This window comes from Aotus nancymaae, unplaced genomic scaffold, assembly GCF_030222135.1.
Source record: "Aotus nancymaae isolate 86718 unplaced genomic scaffold, 86718_ANA_hifiasm-v0.15.2.pri h1tg000040l, whole genome shotgun sequence".
NCBI lineage: Eukaryota > Metazoa > Chordata > Mammalia > Primates > Aotidae > Aotus > Aotus nancymaae.
The window spans coordinates 38,457,640-38,474,498 of record NW_026988454.1 but is presented as its reverse complement, the minus strand read 5'-3'; the positions used below and the strand labels follow the sequence as shown (position 1 = coordinate 38,474,498).

The window sequence follows — 16,859 nt, the reverse complement described above, 5'->3', positions numbered from 1 at the left end:
CTCTGAGATTTGCTTTTTTGCAGAGTGAGATAGAGAAGTCCTTCAAATACTGTCCATTGAAGAGTTAGGCATTGATTTAAACCCTTTTGAAAAACAATTTCAACAAATAATTGAAAATGTACTCTTCAAAGGATTATCATTAGTCATCCAGTTAGATTATTATTTCTTAGGAATTCTGGGGTGGTAGCATAATTCATTTTCCAATATGCTAATTTCACATGAGTTTAATGTGAGTATAAAAAGTCTGTTTTAATTGAGGGCAGAGTGTTTCTTTTCCTCTTATAACATAAGAGCCAGTTACCCTGAGGTGAAATAGCCTGTTTGCTTACTGCAACTTCAGGCATTTCATGCTTAGCAATTGCAGTACACACTTGCAGGGGTAGGGGTAGGAGAACTGATAAATGGGTTGCACTTAATAATCCAGTGACAATATTAAGTCATTTCACTATATGAAAGTATTTGAAGTAAATTTACCTCAAGATAGAAAATATGGGTGGACAAGCTCCTCCTGACTCCTCACATTTTTCTAGCTTTATTGAAGGAAATGTAAAATTATAAGGGGACATAAAACTCACACAGAAAATAATAATTAGATATATTTCCACATTAATGTTTTTAAGTTTAAAACATCATTTAAAAACTTTTCTCATTGGAGCTTGACTTAAACAAGTTCAGATGTAACACTGTCAGAATCTGTGTAATGATCTCTTCAGGGAATTTTTAAGATGATAGTGAACAACTAATATTCTGAGATTGCCTGATGTTTTTGTTATGGAGTCAGAGCCAGGTTCTGTGTGGCTTAGGTGGGGATGGGGCTTCGAGTGAATCCTCTGTTGTATACAGACTTTCCTTACATTCTCCACTTTAGCCCACTTTTCACCTCTGCTTTCATCAGACCTACCTCTGTGAGGTTCTAGACTTTTCTCCTGCTGTAGCCACTTAGTACTTTAGGCCATCACCTCTGGTCTCCTTCCTCTGCAACTCACCATAGACCTTCAGGAAAAGTGCTAAACCTTTCTCATCCTTTTCTTGTTATTGGTTTCTATTTTCTTTTTTTTCTTTTTTCTTTACAGTCAGGGGGGAAGACCTGATAATCGCATTGGCTACATGTGTCAACTCAGAGAGACATTACCTGCAGTTCTATAAAGAGTCCCAGATTATTCCAATGGATACTAAGCTTGAAAATATGATGTCTATGATCCTTTCTGGTTCTGATATTGTATAACTATCATCAGTTAATGAAAACCACCATTCCTATTTGGATAAATAGGAGAATTTGGGAAACACACTATTAGAACTGAGAGTACAGACGAGCTTTCCATATATATTAGAGATAGTATCACAGTACATGGAAATGTTAAAATTCATAACGGGCAAGAGCACATACTAGAAAAGTGCAGAGCCTCTTTAGAAGTGAAGCATTTTTGTTCCATGTACACAAATTTGCTATGGGAAGTTCATGGACAGATAGCAATGTGGGAAGGAGGCAGAGCTGAACATTGAGCAGAAATTAGAAAGACATGCTGTTCTCTTGAGAGATTTAGAAAGAAGAAATAGAAGAGAGTAATTCAAGTCCTATGAGAAAGATAAAGCACTGTCTTCCATGGAGAGTGTCCTTCATTAATATTTTTATGGCTTATGTGGAATCGGCCTAAGGAAGCATAAGTCCTATGGGCTTATTACATCATTACACAATCACACATTGGCTGAACTCTCTTAACTGTGTGACAGTGATGTGCAAAAGTCTCAGTAAATCTCCAAACACAATACTCTTTAGTAGCATTTCTTAGATGTGTCAGTCTTCTGGGGACAAAGGATCTGGGATACAATAGGTTCCTGAGAATCATAGTAGAGGATTTTTTTTTTTTTTAAATCAAGACCTAGCAACACATGTACTAGATACCGCTTCTGATTTTCAGACTTACTGACACAGGTATAGATGAGCTAAGATATTCAGCTGCAGGGCAGGGTCTAGAGTAACCAGAATTCCTGGGCTGTTCACTTCAGGCTATGAGGGTTCCTAAGCACTGGTAAAAACCCCAGTGCTGTACAAATATCATGTTATCTTAGCCATGATATTAAAAAGATTGGAAAGCATAACTCTATGGGATGATCATCATACATTGCTTATTATTTTAAGACTAAAGGATTCTTTAGAAAGCCCCTATTCTCCCTTTCCACACTAAATGAGATCAAGTTCTTAATACTCTTCTTTTTATAGAAGAAACATCTAATTCAATGCTACATCATTAATTAAATGATATTTTGTTAGATGACATGCAAATGAGTAACAAATGGAATATGAAATAGAAAGTTCCCTTTGTTACGTAAATTGTCAAACACTTGGTATTGTTTTTAAAGTTGTTTGGGATTCTTTTAAAGACATCAACTTTGTAGCAAGTGCCCTTCAACAGAAAAAATACTTGGGTATCATGAGATCTTATCTTAGGTTCCTCAAACCCTAGCAGTCATAGCATTTTAATACTTATAAATGGGGTATTTGCTTTCCTTGCTGTACACGAGAACAGATTGGGGTTGGGGGTTAATTGTTTGGAAATGAGGTATTATAACTACTGATTTTGAAGAGTCTTTATAATGAAAACAAGACACAGTTAATAAAAGTAGGATAGATAACATTAGAGAGTTATTTTATTAGGGCTGTTAAATATTTGGAGTACAGTACTTAGAAAATCACTGTTAAAATTTTTACAGTTATTCTCTAAAGCCTGCTAAGAATACTGCTATTTATTACATTTTTAATAAGGCTATTTACTATATTTTAAAAGTTTACTAAAAAACTACCTGACTTTCAAGTCATTTAAGAAGTCCAAAAGAAATTCCATGCCAACAAATTTAATTAATTTTGCATGGAATGTGAAAGAACCCATAGAAAATAAATGAAAAAGGGATACTGTTTTGAAATCGGACTCATTCAGTGTACTCTAAGGCAGTGACTGCTTTTCCATGTCACTTACTGCGGCTCTTATGTTGAATTATAGAATGAGTCTGTGGGGTCTCTAGTAGAACTTCTCTTCATGGGTTATTTTTTATCTATTATTCCAGAGCCAACACAGGAGCTATGAAGTCATAAATCCATATTGTAGCTGCATGAGAACTTGGCCTTGTTTCATATTTGCATGCTGAGTGCTTTCTAAGCAAAGTTCTTTATCCATAACCTTAGTGTAGTCTTATTTTTCTTATTGAATACCTGTGATCTCTAATATGCTTTGTTATCTCTCTTTTTATTTTATATCTTTAAAAAATATCTCTATGTTTTTATGTTTTTTTTCTTCTGGAAGGAAACAGTCTCACTTGAAATATTTATATAGATTCTCTCTTTCACAAGAGCATGCAGTATTTTGTATTCATTATCTCATTATCTCTTCCCTGGTTGTGTCTTTAGAAAAGAAACAATGGACAACAGAGGGTAAAAGAGTTTAAGCAATTTTCTCAGCTGACAGAGACCTAATAGGAAAAACACTCCAGGAATGTATGCCTTAGTTCCTGCAGGTTACAAAATATACTAACTGGGATTCAAGCTCTAACAAACAGAAAAGCTCAGTGTTAAACTCATAACCGTAACATGGAAGCACGTTACAGTGATTTTGGCTATTCAGCTAAATGTAATCAATATCAAATGCCCACCATTTCAGAAGAATTATAATAAGGAATATAGCATCTTTAACCCATTTCTTGTTTGCTCCAAGAATACTCTCTGGCAGCACTTGTGGCTGCAGTGTTTACCCCAAGATAACTTGTGGATTACTATTCTAACCTTATCCCCAATGTTTGCCATGACGTATTTCACTTTTATTATTATTTTTTGCATTTTTCTAGTATATTGACTTTGGAAACAAAAGACATCTTCTGTTTATAGCATTCTGTTTTGGTAGTAGTATTTCTATAAACGAAATAATAGTAATTCTTGATTGCTGAAAATGTCAGATCCTGGAAAATGTAGCATTCCTACATAAAAATATTATTAAATTCTGATCACCATATACATTTCTGTTACATTAGAATAAGAGATAAGTTTTGTTTAGAAATAACTAAGAACAGTTTTATATTTTATTTTCACCTTGAAAATCAGTTAGATTTGCTTCAGCTTCAAAGAACGTGTTTATGTAAAATTAAATGAAAGCTGGCAGCGAGCTGTACTTTTTTTTTTTCTAATGGTAAATGGGTTAAAGATGTAAAAGCTGGCCAGGTGTGGTGGCTCACGCCTGTAATCCCAGCACTTTGGGAGGCTGAGGCAAGTGGATCACCTGAGGTTAGGAGTTCGATACCAACCTGACCAACACGGTGAAACCCCATCTCTACTAAATACAAAAAAGAAAAAAAAAAAAAATAGCTGGATTCAATGGCACATGCTTGTAATCCCAGCTATTTGGGAGGCTGAGGCAGGAGAATTGCTTGAACCTGGGAGGTTTCATATTTTATAGCAGAGACAACTCTATCTGTGCATTTTATAAGATTAATCAATTGGTATGTTTCTTGGTGAATTTCTATATAAAGAAATTCTATGTGATGAGTTGTTCAATATGAACTAAGAAACAATTCCTTATGAATAATACCTAAAAATGCATAAGTAGCAAATATCTTTTATAATGGTTGATGTAACATCTATTTCTATTTTGCTCCCACTTTTTCCCTTTCTCTGTGACTTATTTTACTTTGTCTTTATTTTAAAGATAATTTTATTTAAAAGTAAAACATTTATGTTCATACGAAAAATATAGCAGAATACAGGATGGAAAATAAAAGTCCTAATTTTTCCTTGACTCATAAAGGTAGCAGCTTTCATATGTTCACATATTTCCTTTCCCAAAATGTCTTGGCATATTCAAGCAGTTGTAGGCACATACATAAGTATGTCCATCTGCAGTTATGCTTATCTATAAGCCGTTGTAAATATAAATTCATCAGTATTTCCACCTGCAGTGATACTCAATAAAATGGAATGCTCAAATGCAGAACCCCTCAGAACAAATATCTTGGCTGTCCTTGCTATGCTGTGGTCAATCAGATGTTCTCAGTGAAGAGGAGGCATTTGGGAGGTTGGGCCACAGTGATTTGTCAACAAATACGGAAGCATTTCAATATTTTATCCATTAGTTAGTTGTTCCACAGCTGTGCCTAAAAGGCTAATACTAACCCTTCTTTGACTCATTTGATGGCTGATTTCCTTTCCACTGCTCTCAAGCGTGCCTACATTCAAGTAAAGATCTCGAAGGACTAGCATCAGAGCCACCTGTATTTCCCCATTCCATAACAACTTTTTATATTCTTAAATCTAGTCCCTTAGGGCATACCATAGGTCCTATACATGTATGCATGAGCTACCATGTCAAAACTATAAAGCAGATACAATTCATTTCTAGAGCATCCCTTTGAGGATTCCCTCTGCAGCTCAGCAGGCCTGTTAATCACATTGTAGTGAGCCTGTCCTCCCAATTGTGCCCCTCCAGTGACCCCATCCACTTAGAGCTTAGAGCTGCCAAGCTCTCATACTTCATACATTTACTAGTCAAGAACATAGCATAGTGTTTTATTAATATAGCACTTTTCATATGTCTCATTATTACAATGTATTAACAACCCATTGATGATGGGATAGTAATTCAAACTAATTTGTATTTGTCTTTCTACCTAGAACATTGTACATAAATGTCATTCAATAATGTTTCTGCACTATATTTTGGACTACATTGGTAAAGACACAGATATGCACTACCTCAAGAAATACAGGATGTTTCTTGTTTTACATCTTCAAATTCTATTCAAATGTGTAAACAGAGCATTGCCATATTCCTCTCCATTGTCACTCTGTTGACGGTAACACCTCTTTATTTCACTCCTTTTCTTGCATGTTTACCTTTTGTAAAGAGAAGGTACAGAAACCCTTCATTTAGTATGTTTCAGGTTCACTCAGTTGTCTTCATAACACTGAAATTTCTCCTCCATTGCTTTCTATTTTGGGATGTAGAGGAATGGACATTTATTGAGGCTTTATTGCCACAATTCTAGAACCACAATCTGAACATAGGAATGTGTTTATATTGTTTTTGCTGTACCATACTAACTCCATCTAAATGGCACTATTTTGAGGATTATGTGATATAAACAAATGTGTTTTCTAAACTGTCAGGCACTATTCACACTGGGAATTTCTGACTTGTATTTCATAGTCTTTAACATATTAAGGTGAGTAAATTGGTATGTAATATTAACAAATGCTTTGAGTGGTAATGATTATAATGGAACTTTAAAAATGAGGTGAAATATTGACAATGAGCTGTGACAAAACCAAACTCCAGTCTTAATCCATTTCTTTTAAACCCATGGTTGTCAAAACAAAACATCACTTCTTAGCAAAAAAGTTATTAAATATGAACCTGTAATAGAACATTATAGGATTATAGAATAAGATCTGAAATAAAATCTACTGTAGCATTTAGACTTCCATTTGATATCAAATGATGAGAATATTTGGGAATTCAACGTTATTGTTGTTGTTATTCTTCCCTAGGTGTTCCAGATTGCATATGTGATTGTGAAGGCAGCTAACTCCCCACGGCCTGGAAACTGGATTTTGGAACGCTCTCTTGATGATGTTGAATACAGGCCCTGGCAGTATCATGCTGTGACGGACACAGAGTGCCTAACCCTTTACAATATTTATCCTCGCACTGGGCCACCGTCATATGCCAAAGACGATGAGGTCATCTGCACTTCGTTTTACTCCAAGATACACCCCTTAGAAAATGGAGAGGTAAGATGAGAAAACTCACCATTTAAGCACATTTAAGGTGAAATAGGCCTGTCAAAAAGACCTGAATATATATCAGTAATTAATGTCAGGGAGATTTTAAAATAGGATTTGGCAAAAGTACATTTAAATGAGTTATTAAATAAAAAAGGAAAACCCGAGGTGATTAGAATTTTAACTACCTTCATGTGTCTCCAATCTCCAGTAAAGATCAGAGAAGAGGAAATAGGTTTAAGTTGGAAAGTCAATGATTAATTTTACATATAAAGAGACTTTCTCCACAATGAGGATTGCTGATGATTAGAGAAGGATTGGAGACCTTAAAGGTGGCCCTACATTTGTGTGTCCTCTGGTCTGAAGATGGAGACAAAAGAAATGAATTTGTGAAGAAATGTAATCCACATGAAAGACTCGAATGAAAAGTAATTCTTTCCATCTTTTGATGTTTTCTTGCTGTCATCACATAGGACTACAGTGGGGTTTCTTCCCTGGGTCAGGCTTTGTGGAATGGTAATGTGCAGGAAATCTTAGGTTCTCAGTGATGTGCAAGCTAGTTTATATGCTTAGTTCAAATATGTTCCACTTCTCCAGTGTCTTTCATCCTGTGTTTAAGAGTTTAGATTCATTCATTGATTTTAAGCCATGTATTCTAACAATGGCTTCAGTTCTTATTAGTTGTGTGTAGTTTGTGTGTGTGTGTGTGTGTGTGTGTGTTTTCTATTTTCCAGCCTAGTTGTATGTTCTTGATCCAGTTACTTAAATTCTCTGTACCTCAGTTTCATTGCCCATAAATCAGGAATAATGACAATAGTTCTTACCTCATATAATTGTCAAGAAGAATAAATGCATTATTATATTTAAAGCATTAGAACAATGCTGAAATGCATACCAAGTACTCAATAAGTGCTATTTTTATTGTTTTGCTGCCATTAAGGAAATAATAATCATTACTACTATTATTTTTATTATTAGTCTTCTCTCAAGTACCCAAACGTTGACTTAGTAACCCTCTTGGATTCTTCAATACTTCTTTAGGATATTTCTCTAACTTGTCTCTCTTTAGTATATGTGACCTACCTCCTTTCATCCTACCTAATTATGTACATCTCCATTGATATTCATGTCTAATATTCTTTCCCAAATAGTCCACACATCTGAAGCCAGTGTCATCTTTTATATTCATGTTTTTAGAAAACCCCTATTCACATTCTGTCATGCCCACCCCAGCCAATCCAGGGTTATCTCTAAACACTTCTACAGAAAATTAGCTTTTTGACATAAATCTATCAGACTCTCATTAGGCACTATTATTATTTTAATGTATACCAGTGCTTCACTATATTTCAAATTCCATGTTCAAAAATACCAGTTTTGGGGAAAAACATTCCAAATGGTGCTCTCAGCAGAGATCTCAATCTGCCAAATGACAAGGACTCAAATGCAGTGAGTCAAACAGCTGTTCAACCTGCTTTGTGCCTAGAGGCATCCAATTCCTGGCCAGTTTGGCCTGAGGATATGGGAGTAGGGAGTGCAGAAAGAGTATATCTGAGTTGAATTTTTATTATTTTTTATCCTAGATTCAGTTTGCCCAAGACTAATAATTCTCTAATATTTTAAGACTATTCTACACCTTTAACATGATTCAATTCAGAAATTCATTAAGCAATATAGAATACACCTAGGCAGATATGTAACATACATGTCACAAGCATATACCCTCCCATTCTCTCCCTTAATTAATGATGGTTCTCCATTCTTTAGAACAAATCAGCCTGCCAATATGAAACAAAAAGATGTGTTAATTAGTTAGTTTCTTTAATTGGCTATATTGTTTTCACTCCTAGACAACACTTACTAAAAACTATTCAATGATGGTAACTATTAGGAGCAACTGACTGAACTATCTCTGTGACATGTTTACTTACATCTGCATAGGGAAGTGAATGAAATAAGGAACAGAAAGTAATTTAAAATATTTGAAATAGAATGAGAAGAATGAAGAATAAGAATTAAATTCAGACCTCTCTTAGACTATCTGTTCATTTTATATAGCTTATTTTGTGGAATATGTTACTTTTTTGAATAGACAAGTGATATTCTCCAAGACTCTCAGCTTAATGATAATAGAACTGAAATAATAATTGAGGTCTCTGATTCTCTCTAATATTTCATCATAATCTGGTAAAGACTAGAGGCTGATTTTTAAAAGTTGACAATTGCTAAACTTAAAAATTGTTAAGAGGAGATATAGTATTACTGGATCCAATGTAAGTAGAAAGAATCTTAATTCTGAGATATCATGGCATAGAAAAACACACATGGAATTAGAAGACCTGGATTCTGGTACTGGTTCCTGTTATTTGTGGGACCTTGGTCAAATGATCTAATCTCTCTGGGATTAAATTTATTTAATAGATGAATTAGTTCAATGCCCAAATCGTTCTAAGGCAGCATGGTATTTTCTAAAATAATATAGTTTGGCTATCATACAATATTTGAGGATATTCTAAAAGTTTTTGATGCCTGTCTCTATAACATTTTCCAGATGAAGTGGCTGTGAAATAAATCTCACTCATCAGCTTTAGTTTTAAAATTATGTGCTTTCACATAACCCCTGGAATACAATTATTAGTTGTTTATGTTCAAAACTTTACAGAGAAGTGACAGCCAAATAAGAGAAACAAATATAAACCAGTAAATAAAACATGATTCTATAAGTACTACAAAAGTAGTGTGTACAGAGAGCAATAAATCTCCCCTTGCTTCAGTGGAAGAAGGCACATTAAGAAGATAACTTCTCAGAATACAGAAAAACCAGCAACAACTCTTATCTCAAATGTCTCAAAGCCAATATACAAATTCATCTCCAATAATGCCTATGTGTTAAACTCAGTACATAACAGAATTTACCTTCCTTGTTGAGGGATATTTTTATTAGATATAGAATTCTAGGTTTGCAGTTATTTTGTTTTGGCACATTTTACTGTTTTCTGGTTTCCATTGCTGATGTAGAGAATACGGCTATGTAATTACTATCTTTTGGACTGACTTTTCTCTGATTTCTTTAAATATTTTTATCTTTATCTTTGTTCTTCCGTAGTTTTACTATGATGCTCCAGATCTTCACAGTCTGCTACAATAGCCACTAGCCATACATGGTAATTCAAATTTAAATTTCACTTAATCCAAATTAAATTAAAATTTAGTTCCTCTGTTGCACTAGCCACATTTCAAGTGCTCCATAGCCACATGGGACTAGCAGCCACCACACTGGATTGGGCAGAATGGAACATTGCCATTATTGTACAAAGATCTGCTGGACAATGCTACTCTAGATTGTGCCTTTTTATTTTCTACATATCTGCAGAGTGATGTCTTTCATCAGTTCAGAAAACTATTCAGTTTTCTGAACCTCTCTAAATATTGCTTCTTCCCCATTCCCTCTGCTCTATGATTCTAATTTAAAATGACTTGGAACTTTTTACTGTATACACTATGTCTCTTAAACTCTCTTCTTTAGTTTTCGTCTTTTTGTCTTTCTGTATCTTCATCATAGATATTTACTTCTGGATTATTTCTAGTTCATTAATTCTCTTCTCAGCTATGTAAATATTGCTATTGAAACTATTCATAGGATTCCTAATTTCATTTATTTTATTTTTCCATTTCTAAATTTATCTGGTTCATTTTCAGATAGAAGTTGTTTCTCATTTTACTTTGAAATTTTATATTTGTAGTAAAATTTTAATTTACTAATATGATTTATACTAAAATTTTCAATATTCTATTTTTATTCTCCTTAAGCATAAAGTAAAAATTGTTTTCAATAGTTTTTGTCTGATAATTCTAATATATGGCCTTTGTGGATATATTTTATTGTCTTTCATCAGCTGATTCTTTTTATGCTGTTTTACATTCTTATATGCCCGATATTTTTGTATAACAGAAGTTGTATTTGAAAGAGAATGTGTAGAAATAATTTGGGAGCTAGTATATTGTCTTCATCCTGTGAGGATATTCTGATGCTACTGCCAGGCAATGGAAAGCTGGATCATCTTAATTCAATTTCAGGGATTCAAATTTCTGGGGCATTCAGATGATTCAAAGCAGTGCTACAACCCAACGACAGCTGCTTTAATTCCAGTGTATGCTCATTACCATGCTGCCCGTCTTTGGAGTCCAAGCCAGCGTGTGTGGGAATTACCAAAGTCCCACCCATACAGTCCTGGAATCCAACTTTTGTCCTCCTGATACAGTAGGGCTGTCAAAACTATGCTCAGTTTCTCAGCCATGTCTCTGGACAGGAAAATGCCCACAGGACAAAAGCTGTCACAATGTACCAATCACCTGTCTGGACATCTCTGTTGTCCTTGATGTTGAGAAGGTTATTCTTCACCCTCTTGATTGCTCTCACATGGCTTTAAACAGATGTTTTTGTACATTTATCCAGTTTGTCTCGTTGTTATTATTAAGAGTGTTGACTCTTATTGTATAGTCTACCATAAATAGAAGCGACATTGCACATGCATTTTTTATTTTTATTTTGGAATTAGGTTAATTTACATACATGTATGAAGATTACAGAGAATCCTCACATTCCCTCATCCAGCTACCCCTAGAAATAATGTCTTAAATAGTGACAATACATATGTTAAAACTAAGAAGTTAACATTGGTACATTATTGTTAACTAAATCACAGACCTTATTCAGGTTTCATTCATTTTATCAATTTCATTTTCTCTCTTCTGGAATCCAATTCAGGTACTATGTTGCATTTAATCACTGATCTGTGACAGTTTTAAGACATATTTAGAGATATTTTATAGAATATTATTCAATTTGGGTTTGTTTGATGTTTTCTCGTGGTTAAACTGGGCCTCTGGGTTTTGGGGACCAATACTACAGAAGAAACAGTTTTCTCATTGCATCAATTATTTTTACTAATATATGCATATATTTTTTGTTTCCTTTTTATTGATTTATGGGTATTATGCTTCTATTAATAGATTTTTAAAATATTTTTAATTTTTATGGTAACATAGTAGATATGTATATTTTAGATAGATTTTTAATGTGGACAACAGTATCTAAATATTTACTGTAATTTGTAATGTATCTTTTTGACTAACCATTGAATGGTCATTTTCTTTCAGACCTTCAAAAGACTTTTAAATATTAAGAAATAAGAAAAACTAGTTCCCTCCTTGTTCCCTCGCTCCCTCCCTCTTTCCCTTCCTTCCTTCCTTCCTTCCTTTTTCTTCATTTCTTTTTTACAAACAGATTCTCATTGTGTTGATCAAGCTGGAGTCCAGTGACATGATTATAGCTCACTATAGCCTCAAATTTCTAGGTTCAAGAAATCTTCCTGTCTAAAAAATTAACCTCCAGCTAATTTTTAAAATTTTTTTGTAGAGGCAGGGTCTTACTATGTTGACCAGGCTGTTCTCAAACTCCTGGCATCAAGTGATCTTTCCACTTTAGCCTTCTAAAGTTAAACAATCTTCTGAGATTACAGGCATGAGCCGCCATGCCTGGCCCAGAGGAGAGTATTTTTAAGGCCCAATCATGTAACAAGACATTGTGAAATAAACATGTCTCACTAGTCAGACAACAATGTTCATGTTTTAGGCTTAGAACGTTAATAAGAAATAGCCTTCTTGTGACTAATGGCCAATCTACTAGTCTAAAGTATATTACATTGCCACTTGTCTAGAGAATTTTTGAAGACGTGCCAAAATCTTTAGAACATTAGAGCTGAAAGATACCTTAGGTAAATTTCTCATCCGTCTATTAAAGGATATTCAAGCCCTCAATTTCAGCCTCTGTATCCAAACTTCAATACTGCCCTATGTCTATATGATTACTGGAGATGTCTAGCCTTTCCTTATGGCCTCTTTTACCTTAACCACATCATCTCTGATTTTTAATTTGGCTTTGTTACTCCAGCTACTCCCACCTGTTTCCCTTCATGGTTTGGTTTGGCCTCTTCTCTGCCCTCCACCCCACATTGATTTCAAGGGATAACAAATGTTAATCATGTGGATTTGCCAGTCCCCTAGATAAACAGTTCAACTACTACCAAGAAAGAGTTTAACCCTGAAGCCTAGCATCCTGGGCTTGCACGCAAAGGGAGAAGAGAAGCTCACTCCGAGCTATGAGATAATCATAAGGTATCAAGTCTCAAGGCCTGGCGAAAAAAGGGATAATGGAGGACATAGGAGAGATAATAATATGACCCGGTATGTCGTTATCTAGGCTGCAAAAAGAAGGAGGCTTTGAGCAAAAGCCTTAAAAGAGTTTTATTTTAGAAGGGCAATTTTCTGTCATCAGTGCCAAGAAAAGGCTCAGCAGGGACCCTACTTTGCCCTGCTTTGAGCAAATGATACTGAACTCCCTAATAGGAGTTGCAAGGTATGAAGCAACAGACCGCAGGGGCCTCCATTACTTGGAGGACAACAACAGGGTAGAGCTCTGGTGGAAACAGCTATGTAACATGCACGTCCAGCAGTGCCACAGGGAACCAAGCCATCAAGAGCTACTATCACAGCCCAAGTGCTGCCTCTGCCGAAAGCAGTAGCACAGATGCTCTTAAGAACTGCTCACAAGAACTGCCACTTGGAGGCACCCCTGAGAAGTTGGCTTTACTTGTAAATCACCTAGGAGCATTTGAAAAACAGCTCCTCCTGAGACCAGAACTTTTAATTCATTAGATTTTTCAGAGGCTCAGGAAGCCCTATGTATATTTTAAGCAAGTAATCTTGGTGATTCTTATGTCTGTATTCCTGGCTTATTGTTCAGCTATTTCCAGCCTTGTCGAGCCCTGTAGGAGAAGAGGGTACTGGTTATTTAGGGAAAGAGTATTGGTCATTCTAACTACTTCCAACTGAAGAAAGAGACTAACTTTTTATGTTAAGAAACATGATAGGCTTTGGTGGACTGAGTCTCTTGGAAGGTTTGAGTTGAGCCAATAAACTTCGAACTATACTAGGTTGTTGATGGTCGAAGGGGTAGCTGAGAGAAGAATCACAGTAATAATATTGAAGAGGATGGACTGTCTAGATGGCACTGCTTTAGGGATCCTAGAATTAAAATTATAATGTTTTTCTGTTATATGAGACTTTTCCCTTTCTATGACTTGGATTATTGCTTTTAATTTATTTGGATTGTCACTAGACTGCTAACGAAATATTCATGGTTACCATAGTGATTTTTCTTCCATTTCCTCATACAGAGACCTTTAAGTTATTTACATATGATTTCCTTTCCTTCTTACCACCATCTTTTCACTCTCCTGGACTGCAGCTCGGTGGAACTTAGATTCGCTTTGATTCTGCTTTGAAACATGGCAGGCTTGTATAAAAATCCCTGGAGAAACCATCATTAAATCTTGAAGATACTTTTTTTTTTTTTGTAAACTGTATGTAGAGCTTTGATATTATTTTGATTTCCTATGTGACAGAATTTTATATATACAGACAGAATATTTTTCTTCCTCTTTTCATCATCTGACATTATGGTGATCCTTAGAATTGCAAATACTGCAGAACGGAGACACAAACTCAAGACTGTATTAAAAAATGTTTCAGAAATTCTCCTTTGATATACTATTGTTAAGGTTATAACATGATTTCACTTGTGAGTTTGTATGGAAATGAGGGAATGGAAATGAAGACCTAGGCTTTCTCAATTACCCTTGCAATTGTTCCTTTAGGGAGAAGCAGCGGAGTATTACTAATTTGTATTGGTTTTGAATAGAAATTTAGGTAAATAATTATTTGGGGTTTCAGGCTTCCTTTTTCTAAAAATAATTCTTTTTAGATCAATATGTGGCCAGTCAGTACCTGGAGCAACAATATTAAAGTACCTCCTTACAGTGAGGATTATATGGAGTCCTCTAAATATGAAATGTTTCAACTCTGGTTGGAATGCACAGAAAGGCTGAAATGTTTTGGAATGACACACACATAAAATGCATAATACATTTAAGGTAATTTATTGTTATATTTAAAAAATACATCTTTGTAACAAAGATAAAATTAAGAGGAGGATATTCCTCCTTTCGCTCTGTTGATCAATTAGTAGACTCCCTTACTCCTCTAAAAAATATATATATTATGCTCAGAAAATATCCACAAATCCCTGTTAAATTAATGCAGTATTGTTGAAAAACAAAGATGGCCATGGATCCGAATGAGAAAGGAATCTTGAGGAGAAAACAGCAATATTTAAGAGACCTGGTTCTCTCGGCGTTGTGGAACAGGATCCACTGAAGTGGAACAGAAGGGTAAGCTTCTGTTAAGCTAGGTAAGGAAGCCCAGGGTTGTGGAAGAAGGTACAAAGACACTGTACGCTGACTTTCGGGGAATTACCTGGATTTGGCTCTCAGGTAGCTCTGCCAAGGATTAACAGTAGGATTCAGAAAGAAGAGTAAACTATCTAATATGTGCCCCAGCCAGTTTACGTAGTTATAATGACTATCAAATTAGAATCTTATGTCAATATTCTCTTTAACCTCTACAATATCATAGTAAATTCTCAAGGTTCAGTAGCTAACACTGGCATAAGCCTAACTATGAAATGACTGAGGTGGCTCATCCTGGAATGCGAGTGGGGAGCATGAGAGGGACACAGTCATACCACATGGGGCCATGGCTAGGGAGGGCAGAGACTACTGAATGAGACCAAAGAATAAGCGAAGCAAAAAACCACAAGCTTGCTGAAGTTTGGAGGACCAGAAGGAATAGGTCAGGGCCTCAGTGCTAATGTGGGGTTAGTCCAGGGCCAAGCAGACAATAACAACAATAAAAACAACAACAATAATAATAAAAGCAACAATGATAATAACAATAACAAATGATGATGGCTAGCATTTTTTGCACATTTATTATATGGAGGGTGTTAATCTAAGAATTTCACGTGTTTAAATTCATATATACTAATACTTGTCCTATTTTACAGCTGAGAAACAGGTAGTAAAGAGAGGTCAGATAGCTTTCCCAGGGTTTCATAGCTAGTAATTTTTGAAGCTGTGATTTGAATTCAGTGTATTCTCAGAGCACCAGAAAGGCACAAGGCTAAAGGTTTCCTTCTGTGTCCAGTGTTTCCTGGAAAATCTGCTCAGCATGATAGGCTCAGGAGTCCCCGCTCCTAGCAGGTCCTGCTGAAGCTCTAGGTGAGATTGCACTGGAATGAGTTTGAGCTGCTGCTTATTTTTTATTTTGGGGTTTGAGTGTTTTTGTTTTAGATTAAAAAAAAATTATTTACCTTTCCGCTTTGACGAATTACTTCATTTTTATATCTAATAGTTTTTTTTTTACTTTCATGTTAATTGATTTCTTAACATCTTTATCTTGCTCATTTTTATCTTTTTAATGATTTCAAACTGCTGATTTTAAGAATTTTATCTTGGTATATTTATATTTATTTATTTTTTCTTCTTCAAGCTCTATTCTGACAAGTGATGTATTTTTATATTTCTTTTGTGTTTTTTAATTTTTTAATTTTTGTTTCCAGAATTTAATGTATTTTAATTGCATTATATGCTTGTCAGAAATTTTTTTTGCTTAATAATTATTAAAATCTCACTTTTTGCATTACTTTTGATCATTTTACTCAGGCTATTTTGCACTTTTGAGGTCTAAATATAATCTTGTTTTTCTAGTGTTTTAGTGTTTTTATTCATTCCTTCTACATGGCAATAGGAAATGTGACCGTAAAGACCTCAATGAATGTAACCAACATTTAGAGAGGGCCTGTATTCCTTTATACCCTCACCCCCTCTGCCCCCGCTCCCCTGTCCATTCAATCCATCTGTAGCCTCACTTTCAGCTTTTCTTAAATGATCTTCCCTTTTAAGGGAATGTACATTTTCCCTTCAATACTAAACCCCAAAAGCTAATAGCAATACAGAAGATCCACTGACCAACAGTTCTTCCCAAGACAATAATAATAACTTATATGCATAATTATTAAAGCAATTTTAAATGTTTTGTTTTGTTGTTTTGCTATCCAAGTTCCTAAGACATGTTAATCCTGTAAAATTTTACTATGTGAAATGCTTAATTAATGATTGAACAAATACTATAGCCA

At 34.9% G+C, this 16,859-nt stretch overlaps 1 protein-coding gene across 1 annotated transcript in view; it reads left to right on the top strand.

The window, feature by feature from the left end:
* LAMA2 (laminin subunit alpha 2) overlaps positions 1-16,859 on the top strand; it is an 886,276-nt gene that overhangs the window by 450,556 nt on the left and 418,861 nt on the right. The window contains exon 4 of the mRNA XM_064360706.1: positions 6,530-6,772. Within this exon, the coding sequence (XP_064216776.1) occupies positions 6,530-6,772 (243 nt within the window). The remainder of the gene's footprint in view (positions 1-6,529; positions 6,773-16,859) is intronic.